Raw genomic sequence first — 21268 nt, 5'->3', positions numbered from 1 at the left:
TATAACGTTATCTTTTCACATTGCTTATCTATAATGGACGTTGCCATACAGTTAACTCCATGAAAAATATGCTGATATAATATATTTAATTTCATCAAATTTTATAATTTTTAATATTAACTATTTATTTAATTGATTAAACTTGTGGTTAAGTTATTAATTTCTTAATTATTTAGATATAAGTCACATATTATTTAATGCTTAGTCATTATTATCAAATAAAAATTATTAATATATGAACATATATTAATTCCACATATCTATAATTTTATATTGTATATAAATATAATTTTGTTCTAATTATTTATTTTTAGTTGTTTGATATTATCAATATTATTTTAAAATAATATTAATATTTTTAATTAAATTAGAACTTCGTCCCACATCGATAGGAGACATAAATATTGCAGCTTTATATAATCTTTGCCGAGGCCCCGTGCGCAACTCTCTCCGGGAGTCGGAGTGGTTGGGTGATGCATTCACCCAGGAAAGTCCCCGGGCCCTCTTCTGCAGAGATGCAGCCCCGGAAACGGGAGAACCTTGTGGCATGGAATCTTACTCACGATTTGTGAGGGGCTGAGACGCGTGTGGAGCCTTCAGAGTCCATGCCCAAGAAAATTGGCCGTTGCTTTCACAGTTATCCACTCGGTCCACTGTTGTGGGCTAACTGAACGGGGCTTACGACCTCCTGGTGAACTCTTTTTTCAATTACCAGTTGATTCAAATTGAAAATTAATAAACAAATTATCAGCTCAGCCGCTAATTCAGAAGTTCATATGATAACACTAATGGTATTTAATATGAATTTCATAATACAACACTTATTATATCCTTTACATGTCCACAGGTTAACATTGTACCAGATGCAACCGATGGCACGGCAATGTCATAAGTGGAGCAACATAGCCAAGCCTAAAGCAAAAAAAATTGCAAGGGAAAAAAAAATGGTAGAAGGTTCTCTTAGCACTTAAGTTTTCTCTTATTCTGAAATCTGAGTGAAATAGGCTGCTTGCTTGTGTGGACCCAAGAGTTTTTTCCAGTCAGATTATCCAACCACTAATTGCAGCTCTTAAAACCACACTCTATATAACCAACATTATGAAATTGAATACATGAAATGGTATATCAAGGATGTTGCACAGCCTTTCTTGCTAATGATATACTCAGTTTATCGTCTAACTGCCATTTTTATGATGCGCTACAAGCTACATTTATGCTACCTGCAAGGCTTCTTCACGTTTGATATTGAACACTCTGACAAGGGCATCTTCAACAACCTAATTCAAGTTGAAATAGACACAGAATAAAGTTAGTACACCTGTACACTCACAAAAATACTACATATGTCTAAGTATGCAGACAGAATAAATATTAAACAGAACAAATATGGGAGGGCGAAGCATTTATAGTGGCCTTGTATTTGCCAAACAGTAAAGGAGATACCTTATCAGGAGTAGAGGCACCAGATGTTACACCGATTGTAATGGGACCTTCTGGTAGAAAGTTATCTTTCTCAACCAACTCCCCATGCTATTACAATTACAATTTGAATAAAACGAGTTAAATGAGGAAACAACTAAACTGAAAATTGGTTTAAGAACAGAGAACAAGCATCTATACTCACATTCAACTTATAAGCTATTTTGTTTCCTGGACCAATCCTCTGTTCAGTGTCAATCCAATATGAAGGAATTCCACGGAGCTCTGCAATTTCTTGGAGGTGTGAGGTGTTGCTTGAGTTCCATCCACCAATTACTAAAATAAGATCCACTTTCTCCTCCACCAACTTAAACATAGCATCTTGCCGCTCCTGCAAAATAAGCAAATAAAGCTCTACAAAAGATGCAGAAACTAATCATAGTGCAACTTCATTCTAGCCAATTTGCCAACATGCATTTTTTATTGTCATTCCTTTCCTATCCCTTTGAGAATGGGAATATCCAAGGTTCAGTATATGAAAGGTTAGGCAGCTAACTAGTGGAATTTTGAATTTGACTAAAAATAAAAGAGAAGAAATTGGTTATTTCATGCTGAATAAAAATAGATCAGGTAAGGATGCTGAATTTTCTTTAAAATATAATTCCCCACAATTTCCAATGAAAAGCTAATATACAGGTAAAACCAAGATAATATAGAAAAGAATTACTTGAGTAGCATCACAAATGGTGTTAAAGCTAATAAAGTGGTCATTGACATTTTCCACTCCATATCTACGCATCAGAGTCTTCTCCACCAATTTTCCTGTAAGGAAAAAAATATACAAATATAAACGTATTTTAAAAAATAACAAACTGAAATCTCCCAGAAAAAGTTGGATTGACATATCATAACTAAACTTACCAATATCTTCCGTTTCTCCCTTAAGCATTGTAGTTTGATTTGCAATGCCGACCCTAACCAGATCAACATCTGGATCAAATCCCTCAGAAACTGCATATTTAAATTTCTGCAAGCAAGATAACCTTTATCTTATAAAATTCTGCATAACAACAAAATTCTTAGTTTAGAGTTGATGCAAACTAAAGCTTTACCTCTAGAAATGCCTCTTTTGTTGAGCTAGATCCATTAAGTTGACCACCAAGAATGTAATCACACACATACATTGCCTGTATAAATTAAGAGATTAGGACCAAAAAAAACATCGACAAATTATCCCTAATGCTTTTGACATAAATAAATAAATACGCACACTATGAAATTTTGAAATATAAAAAGAAAAAACCAACTTTAGTCTTCAGGACATACCTCTTTCATATCCTTCACAATGATATGTTTCCCGGCAAAAGAGGCAGTAGCTACTGTTTCCTCATGAGAATATTTACCATGAATGATTGAAGTGTAGTCTCCCTTCTTGTGCTTCTCAACAGTATTCCAAACCTTCACACAAGTTTAATAAGGGTACACATGTCATCAATGCCAAGAGAACAAAAACATTGCAAGCACAATATAACAGCTAAAAGTCTCTCATAAGGATACCTTGGACACCCAAGGACAAGTTGTATCAACAATTTGCACATTTTTGTTGCTCAAAGTTAACATCTCCTCCACAGCAGCCCCAAAAGCAGGCAAAATCACAACATCACCACTGTCCACAACTTCAAAGTGTTTCTTTCCTTCTTCAACAGGAATATTTTGAACATTCATCTCTTCTAAACGCTGCCATATGAGACATAAGAATTTCACTAACCATTATTTTAAAGATGAAAGATGAGAAACAAACACATACAATCAAACTTTACTCATTTTAACCAACTTCTTCAAGAGCCTTAAAATTCCACTTAAGAAAGAAAAAAGTAATCTAGCTGGAATCAATAAGGCAAAATTTCTGATATCTAATATCAAAAAAGTTCTGAATCCAAGAGCATCACTAGAAAGTAAGCTCCGAAGTTCTTGCTAATTATGATAACCGTTTAAATTCCTGCCGATCAAGATCATAAGTCCAGTTCACGACTATTACTAGGGGAACTACACAATATTATCACGGGTGTTGCCCTTAGAAAAATCACAAATTAAGTTTGCAATTTCAAGCCAGAAATGTCCATATTCAAGAAAAAAAAAAAGGACGGAATATGTATAGACCTTATTAACAGTTGGGTTGTGAATAATCTCATTGGTAAGCCAAATCTTCTCATCAGGAAACTGTTTCCTCGCTTCATAAGCAATCTGGACAGCCCGCTCAACGCCCCAGCAAAACCCATAAGCTTCTGCCAATTTAACGGTAACATTTCCCCATGTGTACTGATACCCATTTTCCTTCAAAGTCTTTATGATATCACCTGAATTTCCCAAACAAACAACGATTTCAGCAATTCTAATTAAAAAGAGAAAAAATAAAATAAAAGTCGACAATAAGCATGAAAATAATCCCAAAAAAGGCTTACTGGTGTACTCTTGACTCATGAGCTCGAGAGTCTCTTCCTTATGTCCAAAACCTCTCCGATTATAATTCTTGCTTCGCGTCAAGTTATGCCTAAAAACTTTAGCATCAAAATCGGATTCCACGGAAACAGAACCAGAAGCCGACTCATCGCCACCGGCGGAGCATCGAACAGATAGAGACTTCGGACGATTAAGAGGAGCAAGGTTCCCGCGGGAGAAGAGGTCAGTGCGGAGAGAGACACGGCAGAGTTGCAGAGAGATGGCCATGACGATGGCGGAGAAGGAGAGAAAATCAGACAGAGAAGAAAGTGTAAGTATGGAGCGAGCGCGAACCGTTGGGGTGGGCACCGGCGCACTTGATTTTTGGCATAAATATAAATATAATTTGGTACCTAAGTTTTCTTTTTAAAATAATAATTATTATTTAAAAAAAAAAAAAAGTAATCGTGAGAGTGTTGTCGTTTTGTAGACAACGCAAAGGTCGGATCTTATGTTATGGTAATAAATTATTGATTCCATTTCCAGTCTTGTAGTCTGTTATTATTATATTTGCTAAAATATACAAAGTCTCAATTGGCGAGCGCCACCTTTCTATTTCATTGATTTCGATATCATTAAATTATAAATCTAATAATGTTATTTTATTTTAATTTTTATTCAAATTCTATTTTAACAATTTTTTAAATATGACTTAATAGGTTTTTATTTTATTTTAATTGAAATTTAACTTCAAAATTTATAAATCTTAAAGATGCTTTATAATTACTAAATTATATTATACTTTAAAACAAGGAGAGTGCTTTTATTTTTTTTAGTAGACATATTCGGTTGACTATAAATTAATTACTCTGATATTGAATTATTCATTTCAAAAAATATTTAATTTATTTTTAATAAATAAATATTTAATTTAGGTTAGCATAAGAAATCTTACAATATTAAATAAATAGAAAAAGGTTGTCTGATTTTGACCACAGAAGGATAGAAGTTTGAAGATGGACCCTCACATCTGCATGTTCTTCTCAAATTAAAAATTAAAAGAAAATCTTCATTGCGCATTGCATTTGGGATTTCTTTTTCCAACTGACTTGATCAAGAGGAGCAGTTTAATTAAGGCTTTGTTTGCTTTAAAAAAAACAATTGATACATATTAAATAGTTTTTAAAATTTATTTTTTAAAAAAATTATTTTCTGTTATTTAACCATAATATTAAAAAGTAAAAAAAACTAACAAAATTCATATGAACATGATGGTTAACGGTTTGAAAATAATTTAATCAAACTTTGAAATGTTTTAAATATTAAAAATTATAATAAATATTTTTTGAACGAAACTTAAATTTAATAATAAGAAATTAAAAATAGTGAAATTTTATTTTTTTCCGTTATTATTTAAATTTTTGTACAGCATTGAATAAAAATTGTATATTTTGATCTGTTGCGGAAAAATGAAATGGTCAAAAGTTGTAACCTTATAGAAATCCAAACTCATGGGATTAGGACACCAAGGAGGACTATTGAAGTGTGCCAGCTTGACTGATAAGCATGTCGAAATTTTCTAAGAAAGATATTTCTTATAATTTAATAATATTAAAGAAATTATCTTGTATATGTTATTAAATGACAGTTTGGAAAATATAATAAGCATATTAACTAAGAAAAATAAGAGATTTGTGTGATCTGATCAATGTGAAAAAAGTTTTGAAGAGTTAAAGAAAATTTTGACGTCAGCACCGGTGTTAGTTCTGTCTACTAGTAATAAAAGATTTTACAGTGTTCTGTGATGCGTCCCGTGTGGGACTGGGTTATGTGTTAATGCAAAATGAGAGGGTGATTGCTTATACTTCTAGACAGCCGAAGAAGTATGAGTTGAATTATCCTACACATGACCTATAAACGACAGCAGTGATATTTGCACTCAAGATGTGGAGGCATTATCTCTATGGGGTAAACTGTGAGATATTTACTTATTATAAAAATTTGCAGTACATCTTGAATCAGAGAGAATTAAATCTGAGGTAGAAAAGATGGGCTTAGTGACTATGATTGTAAGATCCAGTATCATCCGGGTAAGACAAATATTATGGCAGATGTCTTTAACCGGAAATCACTTAGCAATCTATCTCATATTATAGCAGAGAGAAGACCGGTGATATAATCTTTTTTTTATTAAAATATAAATGCCAAACAGATTGAAAGACTATTCAGCAAAACCTAAATTCCCTTTTTTTTAAAAAAAAAAAATTGACTGTTTATATTCTACTTTGGTGGCCTTATTCTTCCTTATTTCTTAACTACATTTCTACCCAAATTTGCAGCCTTAGACTGAGGACTTGTGGTGTAAAGATAAAATAATAATAAGATATGTATTATTGAAAAATTTAATATTTAAATTCAAAAATTTATTTTTTACCATTAAATAGATTTTGACATTTTTATTATCAGAGTTTGAAAATAGGATGGAAGCAATTATAAATTTATTAGATTTATTTTATTTTTTTAAAAATAATATTATATATGTTGACTTCATTTTCATGATTTTCAAAGTTTTATTTAACTTTTTATTGAGGAGATATTTTAGAAATATAAGCTTTTATCCTGTCATTTTCATGGCAATTAAAAATTATTATGGTAATACGTAAGATATTTTTTCCTCTAATTAGCAGCAAACGTTTTATGTTGATATGTCTTATTTATTATATTAGCAAAATGGTGGCAATTTTGACCAATTTGGTCAAAAAAATTTTTTTATCTTTATTGAGTTAGAGGTGCGTTGCATATTTTTAAACTCGTTATAATATTTATAAATTTTATTTATTTATATATATTATAAATTTAAATTATAATAAAAAATTATTAATAATAATTTAAATATAAAAAAATAATAAAAAAATTTAAAATTTAAATTTATTATGCGATATTTTAATATTATCTTAATAATCTAATATTTAATATATTTTTATAAATTAAATAAATTTATTATTTAAATTATTTAATATTTTATTATTATCTTTTACTAAATCAAATTATAATATTAATTTTTTTAATAAATATTACATTACATTATTTTATTTTATTAATATTATAAAATTAAATTTTAAAATTAATATATTAAATTTTAAAATTAATATATTAAATTTTAAAATTAATATAATAAATTTTTGTAATTGTTTATAAAAAAAAATTTACTGCACTTAAATTACACTTGTATTAGTTCTTAATTTAAATTGTTAATATTAGTTTTTGATATTATGATTTATGACTTTAATAATTTATAATTTTTTATTTTAAAATTAAATATATTATTAATAATTAAAACAACACTATATTATTTAAAAATTTTATATTATCAAATTATTTATAACATTATCTAATAATTTTATATTATCCAATTATCATTTTAATAATTTATAATTTTTATCCTATAAATGTGATTGAATTATCATCCATTCTTTTTTTTTTTAAATAAATATATGTATTAATAAAATTACATCAAATTAAAGAGATATCATCACAAACAGAAACACGATTATACCTAATAGATTTTCTAGTTAAAGTACAAGTAGTTAGAATAGTATTATGATGAATCTATCTAATAAAAATATCAGTTTTAAAGTCTAACAAAGATTTACAATTGTAATACCCGGCTAGAATCAGGCATCGAAATTCCTCCCGTCTGGTGGAATCTCGATTGTCGGAGCCTTCTAGAGGGGTTGAAAAAGAGGTTTTAAAAATGTGTTTAAGTGGTTTATGGTTTTGAATGCAAAGGAATTGGGTTTTGAAAGGGAAAAGACCAAGGGGAGAAAGTGCAGGTTCGGCTGCCGAACATTGCAGGGTTTAGCCCACCAAAGGTGAAGTTAGGCAGCCGAACGTTGCATGGGTTTGCATGCAGCTTAGGCCGCCGAAGGAAAGGCGGTTGGCCACCTATAAAAGCCCCGTTGACCGGAAATGAAGTGAGCTTTCACTCTCTTTTTGTGCAAGGGTAGGTTCATGCTCTTCTTGGGGTGTTTTCATGGTTTCTCTTTAAATCTTTTAAGGTTTTCATGAGTTTTCTCCTTGTTTTGAAGAGGTGTGAGCTGTGAACACGATTTTGAAGTTTGGAGACTTGTGGAGCTTGGATCTCCATATCTTCACGTTTTGGGTCACACCAACTCTTGTTCTTCAAGAGATAAGTGTAGATCCTTAGTTTTTATGAAGTTTTAAGTGAGTTTTATGGAGGTTTATGGGTAGAGATGCATGATGAGGTTAAAGTGGGTTTTTGGCTGATTTATGGTCAAAGCATGCTTATGTGTTTAGATGTGTTGTTTGTTGGGGTTGTAAGGTAGTTTTGGACCCCTTTGTGCCTATACTAATTGAGTATATTCAGGTTGTGGTATTGTGGTTTGCATGTTTTGGGTGTTGGAAGGTTTGGGTGGCTTGTTTGTGCATGAAGCTGAGTTCTGGATGAACTCAGGTTCGGCTGCCGAACCCCTTAGGAAGGTTGTGATGGGCGCCTAACCTTGCCCCCGAAAGTTGAGTTTTGGCTTGAAAGCAGACTTTCGGCCGCCGAAGGAAGGTTCGGCTGCCGAACGTGCCTGACTTTCGTCTCTGGAGAGTGACTTTCGGCTGCCGAAGGTGCCGCCGAAAATACCCGAGTTTCGTCTCTGGAGAGGGGATTCGGCCGCCGAATGTGCCGCCGAAGATGCCCTGTTCAGCTTTTCTTTGCTTGTTTTCCATGCATGCTTGAGAATGTTTTAGGGGATTTTTGGGGAGTTGTTTATGAGTTGTTTAGAGTGTGTTTGGCACCTCATTCGAGTCCACCTGTGTAGGATCGGACCCGAGGGACCGAGGAGACCATCAGTGTTACCTGTTGCAGAGTCAGTCCAGCGTCTGCCAGAGGTGAGTGGAACTAAACTTAATGTTTTAAATTGAGAAGTTAAATGCTTTTAGCATGTTTCATGCACCATGAGTATGCAATAGGATGATTGCATTAGTAGTCACGAATATGATGCATTGCATTATTTATTGTTGATGTGGATGGACCAAGGCGACCTCAATAGCCCACGATCTGTTAAGTAAGGAAAGACCTGTGTGAGTCCCCTGGGGGGCCGTGCGCTGACAGAGGGAGTTTTGAGGTCATGTCCAATCCGAGATGTGAAATGTTTGTGCTGTGACGCATTTCATGAAAGCATGTTATTAATGAACTGTTTTCATTGTTTCTACTCACTGGGCTGTTTAGCTCATCCCTCTCCCCTAACCCTAGTTTTGCAGGGTCAGAGTTAGCTATGGGAAGTCAGAGTCAGCAGAGTTATGAGTACGAGTTGGCTATGGTTTTGGCTATGTAATAGAGTAGTGGACATGATGTAAATTCAAGGCTGAGTATGTAATGTATAATAATGTATAGAACTATAATGTTATGTAAGAGTTATAATATTGTGCTTGGCCCTAGTGTATGGTTAATCCCTTGGTATGCATGATCCTATTTTATGTTTCTTGATCAGAAATGTGTGGAACTAAGGCTGACTTGTGATATGCTGACCCTAGGAGAGTGGGTTCTATGTTTTCAGACATAGTGCATGCAGGTCAAGCTTGGTAAGTGAAAGGAAAGTTTTTAGTTTTTATGTTTATGTTTTGATTATGTATGGGATTTGACCAGGTGATAGGATGTATGTTAGGCTTGCTACGGGTCTCGGCGGCCTTAAGTCGATCTGGATCCTAACGCCGGTGGCGGTTCGGGCCGTTACAGAGGGGTATCTGTAACAGCCCGGAAACCGAACTGCCACCGGCACTAGGATCCAGATCGACTTAAGGTCGCCGGGACCCGTAGTAAGCCTGCTATCCTGTCTGTATACCTGTGAAATCCCATACATGATCATACATTTGCTGTAAAAACATAAACCTTTTCTTCATTCCAAGGCTTAACCTGTGCATGCACACTCTCTGTTCTATACTAATCCCTACTAGAGCTCCTCATGGCTCTAGGCGGATCATACTCATAATGTTAAGCCTGGTTTTGCTCATAAACATACAATAATAAAGAAACATACATAAACTGATCATGTGACTCCACAATGGGATTACAAGTCTTATAGTCAAGCACCATTCTATACACTATACATAAACTTTATCTCTTTACATTTACATGTCCACACTAGCTATTACAAGACTCTGTACTCTTCCTGTACCCTGCTGAGTTCTCTCTGATCTCTGAACCTGCACAACTGGAGTTAGGGGAGAGGGATGAGCTACGATAGCCCAGTGAGTAGAATAGGTAAATAACAGGTGATAAAACATGCTCTCATGGAATGCAACACATAATCACATAACCTCGGCCGGACGGATCAAAACTCCCTCTATCTCATCTGGGGTACCTAAGTACCATGTGCCTGGTCCCCGTAGGGCTGTTCCAGGTCTTTATGCCTGGTCCTCGTAAGGTTGTTCCAGGTCTTTCCTCTGAGGGCTAATGAATCCTCACGAAGTCCGTGCCGTCTCACATAAGCAATGTACAAGGAGCCATGCCAAGTACAAGGATAAATGCAATGCATCATCTTTGTGTACACTAATGCACTCACCCTAAAGCATATTCATGATGCATGAAGCATGATAAAATATCAGTTTTCATATTAAAACATTAAGTTAAATTCCACTCACCTGGTTATCTCTGCACTGACTCTGCAGGTTCTGACACTGAACTCACTGCTGACCTCCCTGATTCCTCTGGTCCGTGCCTACACAGGTGGACTCAAATGAGGGACTAAACTCACTCAAGAACATCTCTACGAAACTCCCCAAAACCCCTCTAACAATCCTCAAACCATCACACAAAACATGCAAAGGAAAGCTGGACAGGGCACTTTCGGCGGCAGGTTCGGCGGCCGAAACCCCACTCCAGAGACGAAACTCATGCATGTTCGGCGGCACCTTCGGCGGCCGAAGGTCTCATCCAGAGACGAAACTCACACACTTTCGGCGGCCGAACGCCCTCTTTCGGCAGCCGAAAGTCCCTTTCTAAACCGAAAGCCTAGCTTTCGGGGGCAACCTTTGGCAGCCGAACTGCCTCCACAAGGGGTTCGGCGGCCGAACCTTCCTTCGGCGGCCGAACCTGGTTTTGCCCGAAGGACAGAACCCTGCTCTGTTTCATGCAAACTTTGCCCAAAAACCTACAAACATGCATAGCAATTACTCCCAACTAGCATATACACATATATATGCACAAAGGGGTCTAAAACTATCCTAAAACCCCAAACAAACATAGCACATAACACAACATGCTGGAACACCACAAAGCACCAAAAACCTCACCTAAACCTAAACATGCAAACTACCCATATAAACTTCAGAAAACCTTTCAAAATCATCAAAGAAGCTCAGGATCTTCACTTACCTCTTACACAACTTGAGGATGAAGGATCCTAACGTGGAGATATGAAGAAAAGCTCTTCCAAAGCTCCAAGCTTCAAAACTTGCTTCTTTTGCTCAAAACCTTCATAAGTCACCAAAACTCTTAAAACTCTTGAAAGATTTGATGAAAAATCATGGAAAACATGAAAGTCAACGTAGGAGAGGCTGAAACTCACCTCTGGCTGCAAGTGGAGGAGAAATAACCTCCTTCCACCGACCCTTGGCCCTTTTATAGGTGGCTGGCCAGACCACCTTCGGCAGCCGAACGTGAAGCCGCAACCATGCAATGTTCGGCGGCCGAAAGTGACCTTCGGCGGCCGAACCTTTGCATTTCTCCCTTGTTGCTTTGCTTTCAAAACTCAAGTCTTTTAACATTGCAAAACATGAAAACAAGTGAAAATACCTTGGAAAACATATGTATTACCCTTTTCGAGGGTTCCGACACCCGAAATTCCACCGGACTACAGGAATTTCGATGCCGGACTCGAGCCGGGTATTACATTCTCCCCCCCTTAAGAACATTCGTCCCCGAATGTCCTGAACACAACATAAACACATAGAAAAGGGGAAAAACTAACCTTAAAACAGATATGGGTATTGCTGGAGCATGGACTCCCGAGTCTCCCAAGTGCACTCTTCTAGGTTGTGGTGGTTCCACAAAACTTTCACCATTGGTATCTCCTTGTTTCTCAGCTTTCTGATCTGGGTGTCAAGGATCCGCACTGGCTGCTCTACATAGGTGAGATCACTTAAGATTTCCACCTCAGGTTCACTAAGAACCTTCTCTGGATCTGACACAAATTTTCTCAACATAGAAACATGGAATACCGGGTGAATTCGTTTCATAGAAGCCGGTAAATCTAGCTTATACGATACAGGCCCGATCTTCTGCAAGATCTCAAAGGGACCAATGTACCGTGGGGCCAGTTTACCCTTTTTTCCAAACCGAACCACTCCCTTCATCGGAGACACCTTAAACAATACCATATCCCCCTCCTGGAACTCTATCTGCTTCCTACGGATGTCTGCATAACTTTTCTGTCTGCTTACAGCTGTTCTGATCCTCTCTCTAATGATAGGCACTAACTTGCTGGTTATCTCAACTAACTCTGGCCCTGCAAGAGTTTTCTCTCCTACCTCTTCCCAACAAACAGGTGTTCGGCACTTCCTCCCATACAAAGCTTCATAAGGGGCCATCCCTATGCTAGCATGATGGCTGTTGTTGTAGGCAAACTCCACCAGAGGTAGATGCTGCCTCCAAGAACCGCCAAAGTCTAACACACACATTCTCAGCATATCTTCAATGGTCTGGATGGTTCTCTCTGACTGACCGTCTGTCTGTGGATGGAAAGCAGTGCTGAAATCCAACCTTGTGCCCATTTCATTTTGCAAACTCCGCCAAAACCTGGAGGTGAACTGAGGTCCTCGATCTGATACTATCGACACTGGAACTCCATGCAACCTGACTATCTCGTCTACATACACCTGCGCCAACTTGTCCACAGAGTAGGTACTCCTGACTGGAATGAAGTGAGCAGATTTAGTGAGTCTATCCACAATCACCCAGATGGAGTCTAGTCTGTTAGACGTCGCCGGTAAGCCCACTACAAAATCCATAGCTATGTTCTCCCATTTCCATTCTGGAATCGGCAGTGGGTTAAGCATTCCAGCCGGCTTCTGGTACTCTAACTTCACCCTTTGACATGTCTCGCAGGCTGACACGAACTGTGCCACTTCTCTCTTCATTGCTAGCCACCAATACACCTTTCTCAGATCTTGATACATCTTGGTGGCTCCCGGGTGAATACTATACCTCGCATTATGAGCTTCCCTCATAATGTCTGCCTTCAAACTGCTATCATCTGGTACACATAACCTCTTACCGTGTCGAAGAATCCCCTCACTATCAAATCTGAACTCTGCACTGTTGCCCGACTGAACAGTCCTGGCAATCTGCACTCACTCGGGGTCTTCGTGCTGTTTCAGAGCCACTTGCTCTAGAAACACTGGTGTCACTCTCATCTGTGCGAGCAAAACACCTGTACCAGATAACTGCAACTGTAACCCGTCTTCCACGAGCTTGTAGAAATCCTTCACCACCGGTCTTCTCTCTACTGCAATGTGGGATAAACTGCCAAGTGACTTTCGGCTTAAGGCATCAGCTACAACATTAGCCTTGCCCGGATGATACTGGATCTTGCAATCGTAATCACTGAGCAATTCTACCCACCGTCTCTGCCTCAAGTTTAACTCTCTCTGACTTAAGATGTGTTGCAGGCTCTTATGATCCGTATAGATCTCACATTTTACCCCATAGAGGTAATGCCTCCACATCTTAAGTGCAAAGATAACAGCTGCCATCTCCAGATCGTGTGTCGGGTAATTCAGCTCGTGCTTCTTCAGCTGTCTAGAAGCATAAGCTATCACTTTGTCATTCTGCATCAACACACAACCTAATCCCACTCGGCATGCATCACAGAACACTGTGAAATCTTCATCACTAATCGGCAGCGCTAACACCGGTGCTGAAGTTAACCGTCTCTTCAACTCTGCAAAACTCTCCTCACATTCCTCTGACCACACAAACTTCTGATTCTTTTTGGTCAGTCTGGTCATAGGAGCAGCTATCTTCGAAAAGTCCTGAACGAACCTCCGATAGTAGCCTGCCAAACCCAGAAAACTCTTGATCTCGGTCACCGTAGTGGGTGTAGGCCAGTTGGCTACTGCCTCTACCTTTTTGGGATCTACTGCTATACCGTCCTCTGATATAACATGTCCCAAAAAGGAAATGCTCCTTAGCCAGAACTCGCACTTGGAGAACTTGGCATACAAGCCATGCTCTCTCAAGGTTTGCAGCACTATCCGCAGATGATGGGCATGCTCCTCTGCATTCCTGGAGTACACCAAGATATCATCAATAAAGACGATCACAAAACGATCCAAGTACTCCCTGAAAACCCTGTTCATGAGATCCATGAATGCTGCAGGGGCGTTAGTCAACCCGAACGGCATCACAAGGAACTCATAATGCCCATATCTGGTTCGGAAAGCAGTCTTGGATACATCTCCTTCCCTGATCTTCAACTGGTGGTATCCGGATCTCAGATCTATTTTAGAAAAACAACCTGCTCCTACCAGCTGGTCGAATAGATCATCGATCCTGGGTAAAGGATACTTATTTTTGATAGTGACTTTGTTCAACTGTCTGTAGTCGACACAAAGTCTAAGAGGTCCATCCTTCTTTCTGACAAACAATACTGGAGCACCCCAGGGTGAGGTACTCGGGCGGATGAAACCCTTAGCTACCAAATCCTGTAACTGCTCTTTCAACTCTCGCAACTCTGCTGGTGCCATCCTGTAGGGAGGAATAGAGATCGGTCTGGCATTGGGCATCAACTCAATCTCGAACTCTATTTCCCTATCCGGTGGCAGTCCTGGAAGCTCTTCAGGAAACAAATCTGGGAAGTCTCTAACAACTGGTACTGAGGATGGTTCCCTAACCTGACTGTCTAGCTCTCTCACATAAGCTAGGAACCCCTGACACCCCTTCCTTAACATTCTACGAGCCTGGAGGGCTGATATCAAACCCCTAGGTGTCCCTCTCCTGTCTCCTCTGAAGACACACTCTGACCCATCCTGGTCTCTGACACTGACTACCTTGTCTCTACAGTTCAGGGTAGCATCATACGTAGATAACCAGTCCATCCCTAGAATGACATCAAAATCTGTCAACTCTAGAACCACCAGGTCAGCTGGAAGGTATCTACTCTCTATGCACACTGGACTGAACCGACAGACTGACTCTGTCAAAGATGGATCACATTTGGGTCCACTGACCCATAGAGGACACTCTAACTCAGACACTATCAGACCCAACCTCTCTGCAGCTCTAGAAGAAATGAAAGAGTGAGAAGCACCGGGGTCCATTAAAGCATACACCTCTGAACACCCAATGATGAGATTACCTGACACCACCGTGTTCGACGTGTCTGCCTCCTGCTGAGTCAGGGTGAAAATCCGTGCTGGGGCTGACGGACCTGCACCTCGGGAACCCATCCCTGATGAAGAGGCTGCCCCTCTTCCTCTTCCTCTGCCACTGCTTGGTGGTACGGCTGAAGCTACTGGCTGTACTACACTGCCCGTACTCATCTGCTGGGATGGTGCAACAAAAGTCGCCTGAGGACATTCCCGTGCATAATGTCCCTCCTGCCCACATCTATAGCAGGCTGTGGATCCCAACTGACAAGCTCCTCTATGCTGTTTGCCACACCTCTTGCACACTGGAAAATCTGCGCCAGAACTGGAGCCACTACTCATTCCCAGACCCGACTTAAGCCTGTTCCAGAACTTGCCTCTCTTTCCTCTGAATTTCTCCCATCTCCTCTTACTTGCACTTGCTGTACCCTGTGCGGAGGAACCTGGTTTAGCACCAGAAGACTGTGCCTTAACTACACCTTGACTTATAGTACTGGCCTCCATCTTTCTAGCAGCATCCACAATAGAGTGGAAACTTTCCTTCTCCGCATGAAGAATCAAAGAGAAATACCTGGGATGAAGCCTTGTGGCATACCTCTTTGCCTTCTTCTGATCTGTATCATATGCCTGACCGACATATGGCAACAATTCCAGGAACTTATCTGTATAGTCATCAACACTCATCTCCTCCGTCTGTCGCAACTGCTCAAACTCCACAACCTTTAGTTCCCTGGAACTGTCAGGAAAAGCCCAGCCAGCAAATTCGTTGGCGAACTCTTCCCATGTCATACTCTCAAGTCTCGGGTCCACATAGTTCTTGAACCATTCTCTAGCTTTCTTACACTTTAACGTGAACCCTGCCATCTCAATGGCTCTACCATCATCTGCTCCCAACTCACTTGTTATCATTCTAACTGCACTGAGATACTCAAAGGGATCATCTCCTGTATTGAATTTAGGAGCATCCAACTTTAAGTACTCGGTCATCTTCACCTTACTTCCCCCTGAAGAACTGGGTTGCTGTGCTTCCACAACAGGGGCTACTGGTTCAGGAGGTGGTGGTGGAGGAACTGGTTCCCTCACTTCAGGCTGTACTGAACTTGGATGAACAGGTGGGGGTGGATACATGTGATATGGTGGATAAAAGGAAGGATAGGGCATATAGGGCATGTAGGGTGGATATGGGGCAAAACTGGAGTAATCCGACGTGCCTCCCATCGGATACTCTGGGCCCTGTGGAAAGGGTGGATAGCCAAACCCCGAGGCCTGAACGCCTCCCTGGGACTCCCCCATACCTTCTTCTGACCTTCCTACACCCATGCTTGCATCTCTACTCTGATCCTCTTCCATCACACCTCTTTCTTCTACTGACCTTCCCCCTCTGCTTACTCCTCTCCTACTCTCGTCAGAAAACCTTCTAGGGTCTCGTGACGTTCCTTCCCTGCTTGACCTGTGCGATCTTGCCCTTGGCAAAGCAGGTGGACGAACAGCTGTACCCTCACTTACAGGTGGGACTCCAGTCAATCTCGCGGATCGATGAGTTCCTCGCATCTTCACTCTCTGGAAAACAACAAATCACATAACACATAAGCAACACGTCAAAAACATGCACATGCATAACTCAGGGCATAGCACATCAGCATAACATCCTATCCTCGTGGACATGTTTTTCCTATAGTGCTTGACCTGCTAAACCTCTCTATGAGCCCAACTCTCTCTCTATAGGTCCGACCATGTGAACCTAGGGCTCTGATACCAATCTGTAACAGCCCGGAAACCGAACTGCCACCGGCACTAGGATCCAGATCGACTTAAGGTCGCCGGGACCCGTAGTAAGCCTGCTATCCTGTCTGTATACCTGTGAAATCCCATACATGATCATACATTTGCTGTAAAAACATAAACCTTTTCTTCATTCCAAGGCTTAACCTGTGCATGCACACTCTCTGTTCTATACTAATCCCTACTAGAGCTCCTCATGGCTCTAGGCGGATCATACTCATAATGTTAAGCCTAGTTTTGCTCATAAACATACAATAATAAAGAAACATACATAAACTGATCATGTGACTCCACAATGGGATTACAAGTCTTATAGTCAAGCACCATTCTATACACTATACATAAACTTTATCTCTTTACATTTACATGTCCACACTAGCTATTACAAGACTCTGTACTCTTCCTGTACCCTGCTGAGTTCTCTCTGATCTCTGAACCTGCACAACTGGAGTTAGGGGAGAGGGATGAGCTACGATAGCCCAGTGAGTAGAATAGGTAAATAACAGGTGATAAAACATGCTCTCATGGAATGCAACACATAATCACATAACCTCGGCCGGACGGATCAAAACTCCCTCTATCTCATCTGGGGTACCTAAGTACCATGTGCCTGGTCCCCGTAGGGCTGTTCCAGGTCTTTATGCCTGGTCCTCGTAAGGCTGTTCCAGGTCTTTCCTCTGAGGGCTAATGAATCCTCACGAAGTCCGTGCCGTCTCACATAAGCAATGTACAAGGAGCCATGCCAAGTACAAGGATAAATGCAATGCATCATCTTTGTGTACACTAATGCACTCACCCTAAAGCATATTCATGATGCATGAAGCATGATAAAATATCAGTTTTCATATTAAAACATTAAGTTAAATTCCACTCACCTGGTTATCTCTGCACTGACTCTGCAGGTTCTGACACTGGACTCACTGCTGACCTCCCTGATTCCTCTGGTCCGTACCTACACAGGTGGACTCAAATGAGGGACTAAACTCACTCAAGAACATCTCTACGAAACTCCCCAAAACCCCTCTAACAATCCTCAAACCATCACACAAAACATGCAAAGGAAAGCTGGACAGGGCACTTTCGGCGGCAGGTTCGGCGGCCGAAACCCCACTCCAGAGACGAAACTCATGCATGTTCGGCGGCACCTTCGGCGGCCGAAGGTCTCGTCCAGAGACGAAACTCACACACTTTCGGCGGCCGAACGCCCTCTTTCGGCGGCCGAAAGTCCCTTTCTAAACCGAAAGCCTAGCTTTCGGGGGCAACCTTTGGCAGCCGAACTGCCTCCACAAGGGGTTCGGCGGCCGAACCTTCCTTCGGCGGCCGAACCTGGTTTTGCCCGAAGGACAGAACCCTGCTCTGTTTCATGCAAACTTTGCCCAAAAACCTACAAACATGCATAGCAATTACTCCCAACTAGCATATACACATATATATGCACAAAGGGGTCTAAAACTATCCTAAAACCCCAAACAAACATAGCACATAACACTTAAACATGCTGGAACACCACAAAGCACCAAAAACCTCACCTAAACCTAAACATGCAAACTACCCATACAAACTTCAGAAAACCTTTCAAAATCATCAAAGAAGCTCAGGATCTTCACTTACCTCTTACACAACTTGAGGATGAAGGATCCTAACGTGGAGATATGAAGAAAAGCTCTTCCAAAGCTCCAAGCTTCAAAACTTGCTTCTTTTGTTCAAAACCTTCATAAGTCACCAAAACTCTTAAAACTCTTGAAAGATTTGATGAAAATCATGGAAAACATGAAAGTCAACGTAGGAGAGGCTGAAACTCACCTCTGGCTGCAAGTGGAGGAGAAATAACCTCCTTCCACCGACCCTTGGCCCTTTTATAGGTGGCTGGCCAGACCACCTTCGGCAGCCGAACGTGAAGCCGCAATCATGCAATGTTCGGCGGCCGAAAGTGACCTTCGGCGGCCGAACCTTTGCATTTCTCCCTTGTTGCTTTGCTTTCAAAACTCAAGTCTTTTAACATTGCAAAACATGAAAACAAGTGAAAATACCTTGGAAAACATATGTATTACCCTTTTCGAGGGTTCCGACACCCGAAATTCCACCGGACTACAGGAATTCTGATGCCGGACTCGAGCCGGGTATTACAGTATCAGCTTCCGGGCTGTTACAATAATCATTAAAAATCAAACCCCTGCATAAGATAATTTGACAAAAATGCTCATTCTTTTCTCTCGTCTCTCGAATATAAATCATTAAAGTCTTTGAACAAAACTATGGAAGAGAAATTCTACGAGATAAAACTCGAATAAGATTTCAAGACTGACGTCATCGTTGCAATTCCAGAAATTCATAATAATTAGTAAATCTCTATTAAACGTTACCTTCCGAAACAATCGAATCAATAAATTTTGAAAAAAAGCTAACCATAAAAACAGATACATGACTCTTCCACATTAACGAAAAGTCTCCTCCTAATCCTTATCTATTGACTGAGAAGCAACCATCAAAATGTAAAAAATTATGAAAAAATTTCATACGAGAACTAAGAGTTTTTGTTTCCATCAAAAATAAAATGTCCGACTTATAACTAGTAACCAAATCTTTCATTAACTGTCCGAGGATTGCCGAGTTCTTGACAGTTCCAACACAGGACGATTATTGCTTTCGGCTATTCCGACTTTTGACGGGATGAGCCGCTTCACTTTTACCTGTCAAATTAATATTCGCAGAGATATTATTAGAGGTATGCTGTTGAAAGGAAAGAAAACTTGTAACAATGTTATGTTTAGTGTTTCTTGACATTTTTTTAGTATCATCATTTATTCGGATTGCAATCTCCTCATTATGCTTATCAGAGCTGCCTTGACCCACAGAATTCTTATCTATGTCCATAATATGGTCATCAATTTTCTTATTTACAATGGGTTGACTTTTGCCAACTAAGGAAAAATGCCTATTATGTACTGCCAAATTAGTGTTTTCATAATTGCTAGTTGATACCAATCCTACCACAAATCTCAACGGAGCAGAATTGCCGGAATCACGCAATCATAGATCGGTCTCTGGTTCCAACAAATAGGTGCTCTGAGAAAATCACCCCAATCAAACTTGATATATTTTTTCTTCAATCTCAGTCGCAAGTCACATAAAATCTCTATATGCCCTAATTTTCAACATAGATAGTAAAAAATAGTTTTGTATTGAAATTTTATAGTAAACACAGTACTATCATCTCCAACAAAATTCTTCCGCCGTTTCAAAAGTTGCGGAATGTCCAAACAAATTTTAATTCTCCTATGATTCGGCGACATAATTGAAGCATTTTTCATATCATACTCTTCATCGATAGTCAATTGACGTTCTATAGAGAAAATGAAAGAAGAAATTAAATTTAAAGAAAAAGCAGAATAAAAATATTGAGCCACAAACGGACAACGTACAGAAACTTGAATTATCATCCATTTTAAAATAAATTAAGTTATTATAAATAAATATTTAAATTTTAGTGTGACTTAAAATTTAAATATCATTGTTAGAATTATCATCCATGCTAAAATGATATTTTAAATATCATTGTTAACAATTTTAAAAGCAATATATATATATATTTTAATTTTATAAATCTAAACGTTTTATTAAATAATTAGAATTATAATAATATTTTAATATTTTCATTAAAAATTTAAATTGTTATATATTATCGTTTATTATTCTATGATCATTTTTTTTAATTTAAAATTTTTATTTAATAATTTAATATTATCAAAGTTAAATTTATTTTAATAATTTATCTTAATTTTAATATTTTTATTTATTAATGTATATAACTAAAATTTAAATATTTATTTATAATAACTATTAATTTTTTACTTTATTATTTAAATATAATTATTAATAATTAAAAGAATAACATATTATTTAATATTCGATACATATTTATTTAAATATTTTTAAAATGCATTTAATTTTTTTACTAGTTTTTTTAAGTATTTAAAACACTAAAAATATGTAAAATAATATTTTATATGAAGTAAAAAGAGACTTATATTAAAAATATTTAAAAATATTTAATTTGATTTGGCTAAAAATATGTTATTTATTTTTGAAAATCTAGATTAAGTTCTCATACCACCAAATCCCTAAGAAAAAAAGTAATTTAAAATAGAACCAGGAAGTTTTGTGATAGCCACAATTTCAGCAATGGAACATTCGAATGGGACCCGTCATATCCACATGGAGTGGCGGGAGTGCCACCACTGCTAAAGGGAAA

The 21268-nt window shown here is 38.5% G+C and overlaps 1 protein-coding gene across 1 annotated transcript; it reads right to left on the bottom strand.

Annotated features, from left to right (window-relative positions):
- Nucleotides 1-760: 760 nt before the first annotated feature.
- LOC110602366 (4-hydroxy-3-methylbut-2-enyl diphosphate reductase, chloroplastic) lies at nt 761-4243 on the bottom strand. The gene is made up of 10 exons (XM_021739864.2): nt 3882-4243; nt 3580-3776; nt 2977-3156; nt 2746-2877; nt 2532-2606; nt 2341-2446; nt 2147-2241; nt 1625-1810; nt 1444-1530; nt 761-1277 (listed from the first exon to the last, which is right to left on the bottom strand). The coding sequence occupies exons 1-10, from the start codon at nt 4144-4146 to the stop codon at nt 1212-1214; spliced, it is 1389 nt and encodes a 462-aa protein (XP_021595556.1). The 5' UTR covers nt 4147-4243; the 3' UTR covers nt 761-1211.
- Between the last annotated feature and the right edge of the window lie 17025 nt (nt 4244-21268).

Source organism: Manihot esculenta, chromosome 15 (genome assembly GCF_001659605.2).
Source record: "Manihot esculenta cultivar AM560-2 chromosome 15, M.esculenta_v8, whole genome shotgun sequence".
NCBI lineage: Eukaryota > Viridiplantae > Streptophyta > Magnoliopsida > Malpighiales > Euphorbiaceae > Manihot > Manihot esculenta.
Note: the sequence above shows the minus strand (reverse complement) of the source record. Positions and strands in the feature narration are given on the sequence as shown.